Source organism: Bombyx mandarina, chromosome 08 (assembly GCF_030267445.1).
Source record: "Bombyx mandarina strain Sakado chromosome 08, ASM3026744v2".
Taxonomy (NCBI): Eukaryota; Metazoa; Arthropoda; class Insecta; order Lepidoptera; family Bombycidae; genus Bombyx; species Bombyx mandarina.
This window is the reverse complement of record NC_143215.1, coordinates 11,142,196-11,154,618: the sequence shown is the minus strand read 5'-3', so window position 1 is coordinate 11,154,618 and position 12,423 is coordinate 11,142,196. Positions and strand designations below refer to the sequence as shown.

At 42.9% G+C, this 12,423-nt stretch overlaps 2 protein-coding genes across 5 annotated transcripts in view; both read left to right on the top strand.

The window, feature by feature from the left end:
- LOC114251326 (glutathione hydrolase 1 proenzyme) overlaps positions 1-12,423 on the top strand; it is a 58,103-nt gene that overhangs the window by 24,469 nt on the left and 21,211 nt on the right. For 2 of the 4 annotated variants that reach the window (XM_028185547.2, XM_028185545.2), the window contains one exon: positions 8,741-8,965. In XM_028185547.2, coding sequence (XP_028041348.2) covers positions 8,741-8,965 — 225 coding nt within the window. Of the gene's footprint in view, positions 1-8,065; positions 8,477-8,740; positions 8,966-12,423 lie in introns of those variants that run through there. The other 2 variants (XM_028185546.2, XM_028185543.2) reach the window with 2 other exon arrangements.
- On the top strand, positions 10,654-11,376 carry LOC114251327 (nuclear protein 1). The gene has a single exon (XM_028185548.2). It carries the CDS (start codon positions 10,751-10,753, stop codon positions 10,970-10,972), a length of 222 nt encoding a protein of 73 aa, XP_028041349.1. The 5' UTR covers positions 10,654-10,750; the 3' UTR covers positions 10,973-11,376.

Here is a 12,423-nt window from a genome sequence, read left to right as displayed (position 1 = left end):
CCCGACCCACAGGTGTTAGCAGTACTCCACGCGCGGCTGGAGTTGTGCATTATAAAGCAAAAGTCTTTGTCCAGGAGTCAAGTACCGCTTCGCTCTGTTGAGGACTCCCAGCATTTTGGACGCCATCTTGGCTTTGCTCTCCAAATGACTCCGAAAATGGACATCGCTCGAAATGTCGATCCAAAGTATCCCAAGTGGAAGTTTGCAGGGATACTCCTTGGAATTGCGACACCATGATAAAGGGGTCCTTCTTCACAGTGTATATAGTGTGTATACATATGTATGGATATAATTTTACATTATAAAGGTATCCTGCTCCTCTTTGCGTCGATAATCCTCAATGCTGAGGGTTTTTATTTATTGCTTCGATGGGTGGACGAGCTCACAGCCCACCTGGTGTTAAATGGTTACTGGAGCCCTTAGACATCTACAATGTAAACGCGCCACCCCCCTTGAGATACAAGTTCTAAGTTCTCAGTATAGTTACAACGGCTGCCTCGCCCTTGAAACCGAAACGCGTTACTGCTTCACGGCAGAAATAGGCGGAGTGGTGGTACCTACCCGCGCGGACTCACAAGTGGTCCTACCACCAGTAAATACGCAAATTATAATTTTGCGGGTTTGATTTTTATTACACTATGTTATTCCTTCACCGTGGAAGTCAATCGTGAACATTTGTTGAGTACGTATTTCATTAGAAAAATTGGTACCCGCCTGGGATTCGAACACCGGTGCATCGCTTCAACGCGAATGCACCGGACGTCTAACGCCTCCTCTGACAACTTTCTCCCGTATTATCCTGCGCCATTCCTGCCTATCCTTGACTGTTTGGATAGCAACGTAGACTGAAGTATTGAGAGTGGAGCGTATCTGGTCCGAAGTAAACGTATAATACAATTAAAAAAAAAGTGTTTTTATAATGAACTAGCTGACTCGGCAGACTTCGTAATGCCTCAATCGATAAATAAAAATCTAAACTTCGGTATAAAATAAACTTAAAACAAACAAAAGAAATCCGTCAGACGGGAGACACATCAAAGGAAAAACAAAATTGTTACTTTTATTTAATTCCGAGCATTTTCATATTTATTCACCTTTTAAACCTTCTCTGGACTTCCACAAATAATTCAAGACCAAAATTAGCCAAATCGGTCCATCCGTTCTCGAGTTTTAGCGATACTAACGAACAGCAAATCATTTTTATATATAGAGATTACATGAACATTCACAAGGAATATTCTAAAAACCAGTGAGTCGTGTTTTACATTTAATAATTATAATTAATACATGCTGCATTTTAAAATTTACATATTTATGAGTCTCTGCACGTGATGCTTTGTTCAGTGTTCCTATTTAAATCTATTTTTTTTAATTCTAAACGACAGAACAGTATGTCAATTATAGGGAAAATACGTTTTACAGAATTCGACGAATTAAAATAATATAACGCTTTTTAAATGGCATTGGATGAATGCAAACTTAGCTGTTATTAATTTGTGTTGGTTTTTTTTTTAATATCCTCATGGCGTTCATGAGCTCACCCTGATCCTTTAACATCCTCGTTCTTATCATCATGATCACCCCGTCACCGATCACCAAGTCACCCGATGTTAAAAATTTACTTTTCTCGCCTAGCGCGAACACTCTTACACATTATGGGATTGAGATAGTGACCTATTTCTAAGAAAACGGTATAACTCTAGTGGTAGAGCGTATTATCCCTGTAAGGACCTATATATAGGTACTTCTGTCACGAAGAAGAGTTGCGTTCTGGTTTGAAAAATACGACCGATATGAACATTTGAAATTTTGCCGGATTATCAGTGGAAGTCATGTACCTACTTACTATTAACTTTTAACTTTTTTTTTTTTTATATGATTGAAGGATTACTCGTGGTCCGGAGGCCTTTTCAGTTTCACCAGGACAGATGGGCGAGCAAAGGCTCAGCCAGGAGGGGTGGGATTTGCTAACAGCTACCCGAGCGCCTCCGAAGGAGACCTAACAGCTCAAGAGAAGCTGCTTCGCGAATTAATCTACTACCGGATCGGAATCGTGACCCGCTGAGAAGATCCGGCGAGAAACTCAGCGAGCTGATTCATGGGTTAGGTTGCACGGCGAACTCTTTGTCGAGTTCGACGAGTACGGTTACCGAGGTCCCTAAGCCTGCTCCTAGTGTTAGAGCTGAAGGCGTCTAATGCAAAGGTTATTGGATCTGATGGATCCGTAAGGACGTCTGAGCTAGTAAAGACTGTTAAGCACTTCCATACTTTAGAATCTAGTATGTTCGTTATTGAATTATTTTAGTGTAATAAAATCGAAACAATAACACGAATTCAGTTTATGCGTAATCACGGAGGACATACAATTAGCACGGCGCTTTGTCATAAATGGATAAGTAACACATCGCTCTAGAGACGACATGTCATCGTGACACCCCAACAAAACTTTTCGAGTACACAGAAAAATATCTACAGCTATATAAAATTTGATACATTTAGTTAAAGTTCAAATTTAAAGTTATATTTTTTTATGAACTCCAATGTCTTCGGGAATAAGTTATTTTACAAGAACAACTCTCGTAGGTAGCTATACCGAAGATTTTGCTCAAGAATTATCGGTACAGAACCCTGCTGCTCGTACCGAAAATCAGGACTCACATGAGTAAATAATTCATGTTCTACGGCTTATTAAACTCATCCACTGAGTTTCTCGTTGGATCTTCACAGTGGGTCGCGATTCGTTCCCGTAGTATATCCCGTGAAGCACCACTCTTGCCATTCAAATTAAGGTTCAAACACCCGACGACCATAGGGCCCTCTCTTCTTACCTCCGTAAGGAACGTATAAGTTTCCATACTTATACGCTCCAGGAGGAGCGCGAACTCCGCGTTGTAATACGCGGAATCCCTAAAGAGTTAGATGTAGAGCTCGTCAAGGTCGATCTGTTAGAACAGGGCTTTCCAGTGAATTCTGTGCACCGTATGCACACCGGTCGCGGTAGGGAGCCATATAATATGGTTCTAGTCACCCTCCAGCCTACCCCCGAGGGTAAGAAAATCTTCAACACACAGACCGTCTGTAGGCTCTCCGGTATCGCCATCGAAGCCCCCCATAAAAAAGGCACTCCTAGCCAGTGCCATAACTGTCAATTGTACGGGCACTCTTCCCGTAACTGTCACGCGCGCCCCCGATGTGTTAAGTGTTTGGGCGATCACGCCACGGCCCTCTGCGCTCGCGACCAAAAAACCGCGACGGAACCGCCTAGCTGCGTCCTGTGTCGAACACAGGGTCACCCCGCGAATTACCGTGGTTGCCCCCGAGCCCCTAAAATAAATCGCCGCGTCGCCCGCCAAAACCGCCTCCGAGCTTCCGGCCCAGACATCAAAGCCTCGGCACCCTCTGCGTCGCAGGCTAAGCCAGCGTTCGTTCCGGCGGCGGTGCCCAGTGTCTCGGCCTGGGCAAAACCGCTGCCGTACACGAACACGGCTACAACTCCATCCTCCGCGATTCGTCCCGCCCCCGCGACTCGTCCCTCTCCCGCGACTTGCCCTCCGACCGCGTTCGAAAATCTCGCTTTAGCGATCGACTTCTTTCAGTCAATCAACTTTGAGCGCGTTAACGCTTTGGGCGACGCCATTCGCGCTGCCTCCACTGCACAACACTTTATCGCCGTTGTGCAGGAATACGCCGACGTATACGCGTCATTAAATACGTACGTCCTCCCCTCACTCCGCCGGTAATCAATGGCGTATATAAGTAGAATAAAGCCCCTATCCGTAACGATAGGATTTTTTAACGCTTACGGTCTCGCAAATCAACGTGATCAGGTTTCTGACTTTTTGCGTGACCATCAAATTGATATCTTTTTAGTGCAGGAGACCCTACTTAAGCCCGCGCGCCGTGACCCTAAAATCGCGAACTATAACATGGTCAGGAACGACAGGCTCTCTGCCCGTGGTGGTGGTACCTTCATTTACTATAGAAGAGCCCTGCATTGCGTCCCGCTCGATCCTCCCGCGCTCGCTAATATCGAAGCATCAGTGTGTCGAACCTCACTGACGGGACACGCGCCGATCGTTATCGCGTCCGTTTATCTTCCACCGGATAAGATCGTCCTAAGCAGTGATATCGAGGCGCTGCTCGGTATGGGGAGCTCTGTCATTCTGGCGGGCGACCTAAATTGTAAACACATCAGGTGGAACTCACACACCACAACCCCGAATGGCAGGCGGCTTGACGCGTTAGTCGATGATCTCGCCTTCGATATCGTCGCTCCGCTAACCCCGACTCACTACCCGCTAAATATCGCGCATCGCCCGGATATACTCGACATAGCGTTATTAAAAAACGTAACTCTGCGCTTACACTCGATCGAAGTAGTTTCAGAGTTAGATTCAGACCACCGTCCCGTCGTTATGAAGCTCGGTCGCGCTCCCGATTCCGTACCCGTCACGAGGACTGTGGTGGATTGGCACACGCTGGGCACCAGCCTGGCTGAATCTGATCCACCATCGCTCCCGTTTAATCCGGACTCTATCCCGTCTCCTCAGGATACCGCTGAAGCCATAGACATCTTAACGTCACACATCACCTCGACATTAGATAGGTCATCGAAACAAGTTGTAGCGGAGGACTTCCTTCACCACTTCAAATTGTCCGACGATATTAGGGAGCTCCTTAGAGCTAAGAACGCCTCGATACGCGCCTACGACAGGTATCCTACCGCGGTAAATCGTATTCGAATGCGTGCCCTACAACGCGACGTAAAGTCTCGCATCGCCGAAGTCCGAGATGCCAGATGGTCTGATTTCTTAGAAGGACTCGCGCCCTCCCAAAGGTCTTACTACCGCTTAGCTCGTACTCTCAAATCGGATACGGTAGTAACTATGCCCCCCCTCGTAGGCCCCTCAGGCCGACTCGCGGCGTTCGATGATGACGAAAAAGCAGAGCTGCTGGCCGATACATTGCAAACCCAGTGCACGCCCAGCACTCAATCCGTGGACCCTGTTCATGTAGAATTAGTAGACAGTGAGGTAGAACGCAGAGCCTCCTTGCCACCATCGGATGCGTTACCACCCGTCACCCCGATAGAAGTTAAAGACTTGATCAAAGACCTACGTCCTCGCAAGGCTCCCGGTTCCGACGGTATATCTAACCGCGTTATTAAACTTCTACCGGTCCAACTCATCGTGATGTTGGCATCTATTTTCAATGCCGCTATGGCGAACTGTATCTTTCCCGCGGTGTGGAAAGAAGCGGACGTTATCGGCATACATAAACCCGGTAAACCAAAAAATCATCCGACGAGCTACCGCCCGATTAGCCTCCTCATGTCTCTAGGCAAACTGTATGAGCGTCTGCTCTACAAACGCCTCAGAGACTTCGTCTCATCCAAGGGCATCCTCATCGATGATCAATTCGGATTCCGTACAAATCACTCATGCGTTCAACAGGTGCACCGCCTCACGGAGCACATTCTTGTGGGGCTTAATCGACCAAAACCGTTATACACGGGAGCTCTCTTCTTCGACGTCGCAAAAGCGTTCGACAAAGTCTGGCACAATGGTTTGATTTTCAAACTATTCAACATGGGCGTGCCGGATAGTCTCGTGCTCATCATACGGGACTTCTTGTCGAACCGCTCTTTTCGATATCGAGTCGAGGGAACCCGCTCCTCCCCACGACCTCTCACAGCTGGAGTCTCGCAAGGCTCTGTCCTCTCACCCCTCCTATTTAGCTTATTCGTCAACGATATTCCCCGGTCGCCGCCGACCCATTTAGCTTTATTCGCCGACGACACGACTGTCTACTATTCTAGTAGAAATAAGTCCCTAATCGCGAAGAAGCTTCAGAGCGCAGCCCTAGCCCTAGGACAGTGGTTCCGAAAATGGCGCATAGACATCAACCCAGCGAAAAGTACTGCGGTGCTATTTCAGAGGGGAAGCTCCACACGGATTTCCTCCCGGATTAGGAGGAGGAATCTCACACCCCCGATTACTCTCTTTAGACAACCCATACCCTGGGCCAGGAAGGTCAAGTACCTGGGCGTTACCCTGGATGCATCGATGACATTCCGCCCGCATATAAAATCAGTCCGTGACCGTGCCGCGTTTATTCTCGGTAGACTCTACCCCATGATCTGTAAGCGGAGTAAAATGTCCCTTCGGAACAAGGTGACACTTTACAAAACTTGCATAAGGCCCGTCATGACTTACGCGAGTGTGGTGTTCGCTCACGCGGCCCGCACACACATAGACACCCTCCAATCCCTACAATCCCGCTTTTGCAGGTTAGCTGTCGGGGCTCCGTGGTTCGTGAGGAACGTTGACCTACACGACGACCTGGGCCTCGAATCAATTCGGAAATACATGAAGTCAGCGTCGGAACGATACTTCGATAAGGCTATGCGTCATGATAATCGCCTTATCGTTGCCGCCGACTACTCCCCGAATCCTGATCATGCAGGAGCCAGTCACCGTCGACGCCCTAGACACGTCCTTACGGATCCATCAGATCCAATAACCTTTGCATTAGATGCCTTCAGCTCTAATACTAGGGGCAGGCTTAGGGACCCCGGTAACCGTACTCGTCGAACTCGACAAAGAGGTCGACGTGCAACCTAACCCATGCATCAGCCCGCTGAGTTTCTCGCCGGATCTTCTCAGCGGGTCGCGATTCCGATCCGGTAGTAGATTCATTCGCGAAACAATTGCTCTTGAGTTGTTAGGTCTCCTTCGGAGGCGCTCGGGCAGTTGTTAGCAAATCCCACCCCTCTTGGCTGAGCCTTTGCTCGCCCACCTGTCCTGGTGAAACTGGAAAGGCCTTCGGGCCACCAGTAAACTTTCAATCATAAAAAAAAAAAAAAAAAAACCACTCTTGCCATTGTTTGCAAATTCTCTCAGGTGGTCGACTCTGAAGTCGTCGTGGCCTAAGGGATAACACGTCCGGTGCATTCGTGTTGAGCGATGCACCGGTGTTTGAATCCCAGGCGGGTACCAATTTTTCTAATGAATTACGTACTCAACAAATGTTCACGATTCACTTCCACGGTAAAGAAATAACATAGTTTAATAAAAATGAAACCCGCAAAGTTATAATTTGCGTAATTACTGGTGGTAGGACCTCTTGTGAGTCCGCGCGGGTAGGTACCACCGCCCTGCCTATTTCTGCCGTGAAGCAGTAATGCGTTTCGGTTTTAAAGGTGGGGCAGCCGTTGTAACGATACTGAGATCTTAGAACTTATATCTCAAGGTGGGTGGCGCATTTACGCTGTAGATGTCCCTGGCCTCCAGTAACCACTTAACACCAGGTGGGCTGTGAGCTCGTCCACCCATCAAAGTAATAAAAAAAAATCGCAGTGTTGCATTCAATGTTAAAGTAAAGAGATTTTTACCAACATGGGCCTATGTCAGAATGAAGCTGCAAAAAGCACTACACTCAAATTCAAAAAACGTAGACAATAGACTCATGTACCTCTAGTCTTCAGAAGCTATGGAATCGTACAAACCACACACTACAATCAGATGCTGCTATCAGACTTCAGTATCAGTAAAAAATACCATTCTTCGCCATTAAATTGATCGAACAGAATAATAAATTTAGTATAAGTAAAGTGTTAGTGCGGAAGTGTCCTTCATTACAAATGATAGACTGGCATTATATTATTATCAGGCATATATTTCGTAATCAAGATTATGTTTGTCTTTTTAACGACTCGATCCCTTGAAGATACTTTTCGAAGAACATTTTTAGAAACAGCTAACTCGTTTGTAGACCATATACATCTATCTAAATGATTGATTACTATTTCCATCGCGGAGCTGTCATGCATTCCAGTATCAAAGGAATTCAGCCGTTAATACCATACAATTGAGAGTTAGACCTCATTACCTCAAAGTGGACATACTTAACTCGTTATCCCGCTTGCACAATAAACGTTATTTAGGAGAAAATCTGTATTACTCCCGCGTTATTACGAATATTAAAAACTCTAAACGTTTAGCTCCATCTAGTGAAACAAAACAGAAACTCGGAAAGTCTGAACTGAAACTTTAACAGCTGTTCAGCTATCGATTTTCCAGTTGCCCGCAAGCAAGTTCACTGCGTAACCACCTGCCAAATCACGGCCTCACTTTAGCCCAGTTACAGGCTATTTCTAGTGTCATCTCTCATAAATCATTCACAATTAAGGATAATTTATTGTTTAGATTGAATTATGACTGCAACAGTGCCGATGGCATTGTATTTGCCTTGAAAAAGATCCTCAAGGACTTGTTTGTGTTTGTTTTCCAATTAAAACAGTGATAAGGACGTAAATAATGGAACATTCTCTCAGTGCTGGTTTGCATAGAAGAAATTTTATAAGCACTCACTCTGATGATCTGCCTATGGATAGAATACGTTTAGTGGCGCCTATTAACAGGTTTACAATTTTTCAAGGCAATTTTAATAATGATGACGATGATTATCCAAGAAAGTGAGTACTTACATGTAACAAAAAATTAAAATAAAAACGTATACTGGCAATTAAATATACGACCCAACATTTTATATCGCGACGAACTTTAAACACAAAAAAAAATTAGACGGAATATATATTTTTTTGTTTATAATAATATAGTGTGATATGTAAAAAATCAAGATCTTCATTAATTCTAGCTCGACTTTTTTTTGATTCTCTACTTAACTACTCCTATTCGATAATAGATGGCGTTTATCTAACTCGTGTTATTCTTTTCAGGCCTTACAAAACGAAGACCAAGTTGACAATTGCGGGGCTCGTTGTCCTCGTTATTTCATCAGGACTGGCCGGCTACTTCATAGGCGGTGCAGACTACAAGGCGGCACATCGTTTGGCGAATCCGCCGGACCCTGTAGAACCATTGAAACCTTCAGCATCAACTTTACACGTGTTTCAAAAAGCGGCTGTTTGCACGGACTCGCCGCAATGCTCACAGATCGGCAGGTGTGTACCTAAACAAAACAATGTATTCTAATAATATTCCCTAAGCCAAGGATCGAAATTTTGGTAATGTTCGATGAATATCCGGAACGTTCTACCAAGTAGGTTGAATAAAAAAAATTATACATTATTTTTAAATATCAATGCTTTTTGAGCTTTGCATAACATTGCAGGTCTGTTTCATAGACATTTTGAGACATCACATAATTTAGTTTTCACATGGCTCATAGTAAAAAAGCAGCCTGTTCCAAAAAAAGCTCTATTATAAGATTAGCACATTATCAGGTAGCAAGCAGCATAAGGCCTTATTTCGAAATAGTAGTAAAATACGCAGTAGTATGGTGAAATTGTCTTAAAAACAGTTTGAAAATCATGAACTTTCCTACATATCGCTAATATGTGTACTTTTGCCATATTAAATTTGCACGCCTAATCCAATTTCCGATTAATCGTATTGTGGTAAAATAAAAATAAAACAAAATAATAAAAAAGCTTTAACTTTAACTATTCGATACCAGAGAGCAGCAGTGGTGACTAAAATAATTAAAAACGTCTATTGCAAAAGTGCCTACCTTCATCGCCCACCTGATATTATTATTCACAAAACAAGCTCAAGTCAGGTAATACACACATTGATAATTACAAATAATGTTACCACAAGAAGATAATTCCCGCAAACTATAATATTTTAAAAGTAACGGGGAATTTTTTTTTCGGGAAGTAGGAAATTTGAATTGTTCTTTCTTCTTTCGATTAGATCTTTATGAAAGTTTTGATATATTTTCATATTAAAAACGTAAAATTGTGGCGAACATGATAAGTGAATGACTGATTAATTTGATAAGAATGATCTTCAATATTCAAGCTGTAATTTGAAACATATGGACTTCCAGAGAATATTTTGTCAGATAAAATTTAGATTATTTCGTAAACAACAAAATTCTAATTAGCATCAATCGGCAAACGAATTCATGGCATACTTACCTTTGAACAGCTACTGAATCTGTTACATACCACAACGTGACTACTACCTCATACATTGAGACATAAGGTGAAATTTCCTTAATACGTATAAACCAGGGGCTCCGAAACTTATTTTGTCTACTGCCCACTTTGAAAATAAAATATTTTTTAGCGCCCCCATTTTTTAACCTGCTTAAAAACCACTATAGCGAGAGCTCAGTCGGTATCTAAGAGTCCTTCTAGATGAAATAGCAAACCTCCCAAGCCTCTACACAATGCCCCCATTTTTTTTGGGTCTCTTACCGCCTTTAGGCCTACCCTTTAGGCCTGCAGCGCCCACAAGGGGGCGTTATCGCCCACTTTATAAACGCTTATATTTGGTACAATTTCTTCAAAGTACCACATTCAAAAAATTTATAATACTTCTAGGTAGATAGTGCAAGCCCATGCGATTTCACGACACGCACTAACATTAATTAAACACTTAATGAGAATTATTGTTAAACGTGAATCAAATTGAATACCCGAAATGTTTGTATTTTTTCGTTTCTAAGCTGGTATCCTCAATCGGCATTCACACATACGCATACGTAAGAAGGTGACTCAAAACCGGGTCGTAGCGCTCGCACAAACTTCGTTGCGATTGCAACAGCCAATCACATTTCCAGAATGTTATCGACGCGCATGCGGTCAATGACGTGTCTTCGCTGGCCTATATAACCGGCGGCTCAACTAGCACTACGAACATTTTGTCCGACAAAATTCAAAGTAACACTGTCAACGCGACGTTTCCGTTGTGATTTCTGTATTTAATATTAATACCAAATGCCAAACGTAAATATGTCAGAAGCATTCTTTGACGAATACGACTACTACAATTTCGACCACGACAAGCACATTTTCACGGGCCACGGTGGTAAGCAGCGCACCAAGAAAGAAGCGTCTGAACACACCAACCACTTCGATCCGTCCGGGCATTCGAGAAAGATCGTCACGAAGCTCATGAACGCCGAGCACAACAAGAAGACTTCAAACACCAAACACTAGATGGATTGCTGATCAATAGACAACTATGGCTAGCAGAAGGACTATTGAGTTGCCAAACGAAAGGAGGACGCTATTGCGGATACCCGAGGAGAGTTCGGGTGGATGCTCGTCTCAGAGATCGATGGAACATCCAAGGCGTTTTTTACTCACACAAAATTTCTACTTCGCCCACTCACAGAGGCTGCGATTTAGAACGGGACAACGCCACAAATGAGCCAAGCAGTAAGTCGGTATATTTTGGACGTAACACCGTTCCAGTGTCTGATCTCGAATAATGGGCTCGTGAGCCCGGAACTGCTGTGTTATTATTCCTAGTAAAATTATTATATGTTTAATTTATCTCTCCGAGATACTCGATGGACTGTAATAATTAATTTTAAGACTAATAAATTATAGTTACATAAGATGTGTTTATTATTGATCTCTTGGAGCGGTATGGGCGGCGGCGGCGAGGTCGTTGCCGTGTGCGCAGAATAGGTACTATTAGAAACGCCAACTGGCCTATGTTTATACACAAAGGTAACCTTGAGTGAAGACGGCAGACAGCGAGGTAGCTGGCCTTGTCGCACTGTTTATCATCGCTACGATACTCGATCAAACTGCGTCGTAGAAAATACAAACGTGTTTCCAGAGGTGGAAATGTAAATATATATTATTCATAAACAAAAAAGACAAACTAACAGAAAATTAATAAACTCATATTTTTGTATCTTAATGGAACATGAAATTGCAGGTGTGCTGCCAGCAATGGCGGTACACACTTGCATCTTTGTAACACAAAAACAATAGCATTTCAATAACACAGCTGAAGCTATTACAAAGTAATATTTAGATTAAAATAAAGTAACAAACACATATTACCGACACATACACAATTGGATAGGTACATAATGGAACGTATTAATAGTTATTTACATATCTTAAAAACATCACACCATTCACTTTAGTAATGTTGTATGTATGTAAGTACGAGTTATTTTCATCTAGGTATAAATTTCTTATAAGGTAAATTTAATTCGGCTACATGAGTACTAAGGTTAAACTGTTTACCTCAAGAAGAACAATTTTTTACCGGGTTTTAGTCTCCCGATCCCAAAAATATAAATATCTGATATCTGTCGATATCAATATGTGTTTGAACATACGAACATTTGAAATTGAAATACGAGATATTGAATTAGAGTTATTGAGTAGTTTAGAATTAAAATTTTCGATTTAATAATATAAAAGTCTTCATTTTATATTACTCTAATTCTACTAATTCTTCTAAGCCTTCCCGTTGCTTTTGCTACATTATTTAGTTTCTAAAAATAATGGATTTGTTAATTTTTTAGCTCGAAATTTATCAATCATTTTACCTACTTTTTTAGCAAAAATATTTTTTACTTTTTAACTTAGAATTATACTTATGTATATCTTATCTCTATATACATTAGGTATATATCAAATTA

What these genes read in the sequence shown, in the direction of transcription:
- LOC114251327 (XM_028185548.2), top strand. Translation starts at nt 10,751, where the DNA reads ATGCCAAACGTAAATATGTCAGAAGCATTCTTTGACGAATACGACTAC.